The sequence below is a fragment of the Cebidichthys violaceus genome, unplaced genomic scaffold, assembly GCF_023349555.1.
Source record: "Cebidichthys violaceus isolate CVI_PGR_0920_01 unplaced genomic scaffold, fCebVio1.0.p SCAF_41, whole genome shotgun sequence".
NCBI lineage: Eukaryota > Metazoa > Chordata > Actinopteri > Perciformes > Stichaeidae > Cebidichthys > Cebidichthys violaceus.
The window spans coordinates 1,344,394-1,351,893 of NW_027176606.1; the positions used below are offsets into that span (position 1 = coordinate 1,344,394).

The 7,500-nt window shown below is 44.8% G+C and overlaps 2 protein-coding genes and 1 pseudogene across 11 annotated transcripts in view; 2 read left to right on the plus strand and 1 right to left on the minus strand.

Moving 5' to 3' along the window:
• arhgef11 (Rho guanine nucleotide exchange factor (GEF) 11) overlaps positions 1–2,177 on the minus strand; it is a 15,342-nt gene extending 13,165 nt beyond the window's left edge. For all 10 annotated transcript variants that reach the window (XM_068728121.1, XM_068728118.1, XM_068728125.1 and 7 more), the window contains exon 1: positions 776–2,177. In XM_068728121.1, the coding sequence (XP_068584222.1) occupies positions 776–810 (35 nt within the window). In that variant the 5' untranslated portion in view covers positions 811–2,177. The remainder of the gene's footprint in view (positions 1–775) is intronic.
• Positions 2,178–3,068: 891 nt separating this feature from the next.
• Positions 3,069–7,001, plus strand: LOC137885983 (myeloid-associated differentiation marker homolog). The gene is made up of 2 exons (XM_068728352.1): positions 3,069–3,172; positions 5,341–7,001. Exon 2 carries the CDS (start codon positions 5,453–5,455, stop codon positions 6,302–6,304), a length of 852 nt encoding a protein of 283 aa, XP_068584453.1. The 5' UTR covers positions 3,069–3,172; positions 5,341–5,452; the 3' UTR covers positions 6,305–7,001.
• A 366-nt stretch (positions 7,002–7,367) lies between these two features.
• LOC137885938 (GTPase IMAP family member 7-like) overlaps positions 7,368–7,500 on the plus strand; it is a 2,007-nt pseudogene continuing 1,874 nt past the window's right edge.

The following is a 7,500-nucleotide window of genomic DNA, read 5'->3' on the forward strand; positions in this document are numbered from 1 at the left end:
AAAGACTAAATACAGTGAGATGAGAAAATGTCTGCATGACAGAAACTACAAAGGAGCACAATGAAGCATAAAAACATGAAGGAAACATTTGATAAACGTTGTTTTTTACTATCAGAAAAGAAGTGTGAGCTTTCACGTGATCTAATAATGTGTCTTGTTAAAACGTATGTAGATTATAAGTATGTACCAGACTTCAAAACCAATCAGAACCCACGTTTCTAACCGTAGTATTTTAGTATTTGTTATAGTATTTGTGTTCTCTGAGTGCTGTTCTCTTGTGTGTGAGTTGGTCGGCTAACAAACACAACTATACTAACGTTAGTGTGTAAGCTATTAAATCCAACAGACTCCTTAAACATTTTTTATTTATTTATTTTTTTAAATCGAACTAGCGTGTGCGCGCTGTAAATCGTCCGGGTGCTGCACTTGTGTCGAGTTCCGCCTCTTTTTTTTTTTTTTCTTTCTTTCGTTCCGTCAACAAACTTTATTAACAACGTACAAATAAATAGCATTTTTTTTTTCTATAGAATTTGTGGAATTATTTACTATCATAGAGGGTTCAAATACTTAAATAAATAATTATTAAAATAAACGGTTTAATGTTCCAGTTATTGTTACGCACTCTTGTGCTGCTGTATCACCTCCCAGCACACAGCCTGTCTGACTCGTTCTTCCAGAGGCCACAGTGGACCTCAGCCGGATAGACAGGCCGATTCTAGGTGCATCCTTAAATCACGTGACGTGTTTTGTTTTTTTTAGGGTGCGAGGCTCGTACCTGTCCAGCGTAGAGGTGGGTTGTCGGAGACTCATGTCTGCAGCCTGCGTGAGACGCTCCTCTGCAGATCAACACTGTCACTGGGCCTCCTTTATCACCACCACCATCATCACCATCATCATCTCTTTCCTCTTCAGTTCGCAGTCCACACAATGGGGCTCTCTGTTGTGCTTTGATCGGATCTTCAAGCTACTGGGACAGATGAGTGCTCCTCATGTTCCCACCCATCCATCCATCCATCCATCCATCCAGTGGTTCCAGTTAGACGACTCCAGCGGGATTTAAGAAGAATAAAATGCTGCCAAAAACTAACACTTAAAAATCTCCTCAGTGTCCCATTAGTGGTTCAAAATAAATACAATAAAGAAAAGACTGCTGGTGGCTGGATGCAAGTGGCTCAGTCTGCTCCCTCAAAAAGGTCATCAATCATGAATGAATGGCTGATATGTCTCGCTATGCTGCAGGAGGGTCAGCAGCTCCCATGCATGTCAGTGTCCGAGTAAAGACAACTGTAGGCTGGTGAAGTTCAACGCAACTCTCGCAGCATTATCTTGATTGATATATATATATATATATATATATATATATATATATATATATATATATATATATACACACACACACACACACACACAACTAAACAAACGCGTAGACTTGTTTACATGCGTGGCTTTTGACCAGCTGTGCTTGGCTGAATAATCCCACACAAGTTAAGCTTTAATGTCGCACGTATCTATCTCGTGCCTTGCCTAATTAGCTGACTTAAGTGGGGGAGAACAACCAATCTGAAAGCGGGCCTGCTACACATCCAGCTAGCGTTAGCTGCTTCCTGGGGTTAGTTCTACGGAAGGGCCGCGTTCAAGCCGCGGCATCGCGTTGGTCCTCAGGCCGACCGAAAGCGGCCGTGGGTTCGGCTCTCCGATAAGTCGAGGAAGTCGGTCCCGTCCCCCGTCCCCCGTCCCCCCCCCCGCCTCGGAGGGTAGCTAAGCTAACCAGCTATGTCTGCAAGACGGAGACGCCGGCATGACTTTAGCTGCATGCGGACAGACGGGTGTTGAAGTGGTCGAGATAGTGGACGTCCATTCAAATTCCAGCTCGATATGTCCAAATCCAAACACTAAAGCTGCATGTTAGCCAGCTAGCTAGAAAGGCAGTACGATTCCAGTGAAGCTCAGGTCTTTTTTCCTTTTTTTTACCCCCCAAAACAAGTCACAGTGGTACAATCCGGGTCTGCTTCTCTCTCTCTCGTGGTGTGCCAGAAGACTCGGAAGTTCTCGTTGCATGTATTTGCTGCCTTTTTAAAAAACAACAACAACAACCCCAGTTCTTGTAAATAGTGATCTCTGCTGTGTTGTTATGCTGCTGTCTCGACTGGCTGCTGATACACCACCATGTTCTCAAAGATCACACGTTCAAACGGGGCGCAAACAGCGCCCTCGTCCGGACGGACCGTGGCACTGCAGGCGGTTTGCTCCACCGCAGTGCCGATGCCACCGGTTTAATTGTGGACCCGTGGCTTCTGCAGTAAACTGGCATATGTATCATACACATAAATGCGTAACACAACATATGTGAGGGGCGCACGATGGATAACTAGCATTGTAGAAGAGTTTCTCAAAGAGAAAGAGCCTGCTGTCTGTATAAATGTTACCAAATATGGCACAAATATTCAGTCTATATAAATACTAACTCAAGTAACCCTTGTTTATGTTGTGCATCAAACACTGTTGAAATATAATATGGCTTATGTACATGTATATGAGTCTTATTCCCGTTAGACAATATCATCATCATCATCATCATCATCAATATAATAACATTTTGAGCAATAAAAAAACCTTCCAAAGCAAGAAAATGTAACCATCTTCAAATGGCAGAATGTAATTTAACCACAACATATTTATTGCATTATTTATTTACTGTAATTAACGCTTTGCAATATACGTTTTGTATGTGTTATAAGTCTGATTGCACTGAAACATGCTTTACTTTGACTCACGTCCATTTGTACAGATTTTAATAGAGCTGTAACAATGCATTATTATCACTATATTACCTAGATTGCGACAATGCATTATCTGCAACGTAATGAATGTAAGTTTTAAAACAACTGCAAACTTCTTGCAAGCTAAAAAATAAAAAAAATAAAAAAATAATTTGGAAGAGCACCAAATTCGCACGTCTTCAGATACCGTTTATTTCCGTCACTGGCGGAATGTGACACATTCCGCCAGTGGTCCGGAGAGCGTATTCAACACGTTACCAAATATGGTCAGCGCGGGGCGTGGGACGCGCTCTGCTGTGAGGTAAGAGGAGAGCGAGAGGGGGATGCGTCTCCAAGCACGCACGGCTACAACAGGAACTTTAAGCTTGAGACAAAAGCAGAGAAACAAAAAGGTGAGTTTAACCTTTAAACTTCTATTTGTTTGTTTGTTTCCACCCTCACACAGAGAGTTTTTTTTTTCTAGTGTTTATCATGGTGTGTGTTTTTTGGAACAGAGACAAAGATCACTGATTACAATAGCGCAGCGCTGGGCGCGGTATGTCCGCTATTTGGGACGGAAACCCTCTGCAACGAGCCAGTTATAAAGTCTCTCTTTCACCCTTAAAAGTACATCTGATGATCGCTTTTATTATAACGCTGCTGTGTGTCTGCCTGCAGCCGGGATTCTCTGAAAGGGACACACACACGCAAAAGAATGCATACATGTTTCAGGTATGTAGTCAGTTTAAAGAGGCTTCCTCTGGTCACATTCACTCATGTCAAAGCAGCGCAGCTGATCAACTACAACACAAACAGTGATGTGCAGCAACTCTAAATGTATGCTTACTATCAAACCATAAAAACAAAAGCAAACCAAAATCTGGTTTCCTGTGGGCACGAGGACACACACACACACACACACACACACACACACACACACACACACACACACACACACACACACACAACCACATCTTTCTCAGAATGCTACAGCTGGTTTTTAGCTCATTCATTAACCACGCATGAGCAGCATGTGATTAAACTCGCAGATTTCACTCAGAAGATATATATTATATATATAATATATATATTTTTAAAACGTATAAACTGAGCTTTGCAGCTGAACTGAGCTGCATTTCTAACTGTAACAGCAGGCTTTCTACAGTGATTAAGGGCTTACATTACATTACATTACATTACATTACAGTCATTTAGCAGATGCTTTTATCCAAAGCGACTTACAATAAGTGCATCAACATTGGTAATCAAGAGAACTACTAGTCACCAGAAGTCATAAGTACATTTCCTTTTCCAAACAAGCATCTAAGAGCATGAAGCAGAGCATGACTCAGAGCCAAAGTACAGAAACAAGAGAAACAGTTAGTGCTATAAGTAAAGGGGGTGTAAGGCTTGACCATGGGTGTCACCGGGGGGGGGGAAATGACAAGACCAGCTGGGTGTCATCGGCATAACAATGGTAGGAGAAGTCATGCGAGCGAATAACAGAACCCAGAGATGGTGCGTGCTTCATTTGACTCGCCCGTTGGTCTACCTGCAGACGTGCCATTAGCTCGTCAGAGCTGCTTCCTGTCTGCGCGAGTCACTGCACAGAACAGGAAGCTAATCATCGGAGTTGATGGCCCTGAAGACAAATTGGGTCGTCAGTCTTCAGGGTTAGCGTTAGCAGCATGAGGCGGCGTGTTCCTCTCCACGTTTCCAGGTGACGTTCAGCAACCTGTAAGAGTCAGCGTAAAACAAAAACATGATTAGTTTGTCAGATGTCCAATGCTGCACGTTTTAACAAAAGGTGTAAATATTCTGTGAAAGCACACATGATTGGTACCATGCGTAAGAAAAGAGCCCCCCCCCCCCCCCCCCGTCCTCCTCCTCCCAAAGTTCAGTGCATTAAACTTGGAAATGGAAGGAGGATCTCTCTGCATGCGCGCATCTGTTTCAATGGTCTCTAGGGAGTGTCATATGTTGTACAGACTGTTCATTGAACATCAACAGTTTGGACACTAGAGGGCGCCAATGTCAAGTGGTTTTGCACATCCCGCAGTTAGTTGCCTCCGTTTCAGACCGAGGGACTTTCCAGCGCCTTGAAGTGGGAGCAGAAACGCTTCCACTTCCCGTAAACGCCTCCTCTGCACAGGCCACAGCTTGAACGCGTTCCTCACGCATTCCTCCGTTACTCAACATAAGCTGGAGCCTGAACGTGCCAGTCAGGGACGAGATATAGTCAAATCAGCAAAGAAATAAAAAAGTATGTTTAACATTTAGCAAAACATGTGACATCAATATAGCATGTGACATCAATATAACATGTGTTTGGCGGTAAATCAAACTGGAATGGGAATCTGAGCATGTCTTCATTATGGGCTGTTCAGACATGCATGCATCATAAAGTTAGGGCTTTAATAAGAGAGCAAGAACAAAAAGTAGAATTTTCTACTTATATATAACAATATCTAATATATAGCACCAAAGGATGATTTTCCACCAATATCTATATGGTATTTTGCGTCTACATAAATAAAACGTTGCTTCAATTTAAAGTGATTGTCTTCTTTTTTTTCTGCAGAATATGTGACAAACGTCGGCCAACTCAAGACCTCCCATTAAAGACTCATCTTACGCCCTCGCCGGACTGCAGAAAGCCACTTCCGACTCCCGGCTGAGTGCGACGTCCCACAATGCCTCTGATCGTGTTGCCCACCTCCCAGCTGCTCTGGGTGCGCGTAGCCGCCCTGCTGTTCACCTGCGTGGCGTTCAGCGTGGCGTCGCACGGAGCCTCGCTGTACTACAGGGGCATGGCCGACTGGTGCATCTTCTGCTGGGCGTTCAGCTTCGCCTGCACGCTGCTGGTGCTGCTGGTGGAGCTGTTCGGCCTCCAGACCCGGGCCCTCGTGTCCTGGACCAACTTCCCCATCACCATCGCCTGCTACGCCTCCCTCCTCTGCCTCTCCGCCTCCGTCATCTTCCCGCTCTTTTTCCTCAAGGACCAACGCACCACCGGCGACGCCCGTGACTATCGCATCGCCGCCACCGTCTTCTCCTGCCTGGCGGCGGTGGCCTACATGGGGGAGGTGAGCCTGACCAAAGCGAGGCCAGGAGAGGTGGCGGGTTACATGGCCACGGCTCCCGGCCTGCTGAAGGTGTGCCAGACCTTCGTGGCCTGCATCATCTTCATCCTGGTCAGCGACCCCGTGTCCTACAACCACCACGCGGCTGTCAAGTGGTGCATGGCGGTGTACTGCATCTGCTTCATCCTCTCCATGGCCGTGGTGGTGCTGTGCGTGGGCGAGTGGACCGGCTGCCTGCCCATCCCTTTCTCCAAGTTCCTGTCGGCGTACGGGCTCCTGGCGGTGATCATGTACCTGACGGCCACCATCATCTGGCCCGTGTTCCAGTTCGACAGACAGTACCAGCGCAGCAGCCAAGCGTCGTCGAAACTGATCACCGTGGCGGTGCTCACTGCCCTCAACTTCCTGCTGTACCTCGCCGACCTGGCCTACACCGCCAGACTAGTGTTTGTCAGTGCCTGAGGGGGGAAGATGTTGAATGGCTTTGCAGAAAAGTGTAGCTGTTGTTGAATTTCTGACAAAAAAAACCCCTGAAACAATACATCACTCATCCCTTTTGGTGTTCTAGGGAAAAAAAAAATCCCAAACTCCCTTACAGTGTGTGTGTATGTGTGTGTATATCTGCAGTGTTTTACCTCTAATGTGAACGGACCCGCGCTAAACACAAGTGTAACGTGAACAATGTAAAAGTCATCCGTTAAATGCTGTTAAAATCCAATGAGGTCAACACACTGGAACAGCAGAAGAGGTGTTAGATTTACTGTATCTGAGACACGCAGGCACCCTGGTTGCCGATGAGGAAGCCCTCTGCCTGACCTATGATAAACATTTTGTTTCATATTTATTCCCGTTATTATCTACCTAAGATCTTCCGCGTGTTTTGCTACATTTTGTAAAGTGAAAAAAATAAATCAGTTTAATGAAATCTTAAGTAAAGAGGTCAAAATGAAACACCACAAACGTGGTTTACATGTTGTACTACCTTGTTGTTTGCAAGTGCCTTCATCATTTCAAGTGTTGATCGTGAAAATGAATGTTGTCTTTTGTTATTAAGGGTTTGGGGGGAAACATACGTCAGCTGTCCCTTTTGTCTTGATAAAGTATCAGTATTGAAGCATTTGTAAGAATGTAATGTGAGCAAATAAAGTTTTCACTTTAACCAAGCCTTTGTTCTTCTCTCTATCACCTCGGAACATACTTGCAGTGAGGTTCTGTAGAAGGATTCAGGGAACTGTCATTCTGCAATTTCCTCTTTAATGACAATGCAAACAAATAAGAGAGGAGACATTCCCAATCACTTTTGGCCCTTTATGCAACTGTTAGATGGGCAGCAAACACCAACTTTGATACAAAGATTTAGATTGGTGCAAGCGGTACATGACATGACTCGTCCTCATATCATTCAAGGGGAGGGAACCACATCGTGGACTGGGAGGAGGGAATGTTGGAGAAAAGGCGTAGGTAAAAGGTGTGTCGTGATGGGAAAAAATAACTTATACCGGAAGATACAGGAAACACATTCAAATACAGTCTTGTCCGACCAACTGTCGCTCCACTGTTACTTCCCTTCACTATCAACATGGACGGTAAGTTCAATTGTTTTAACACTTTTCTTCTCATATTGCTGGACAGTGATCGGTACTGTTACAAGAGGTTAG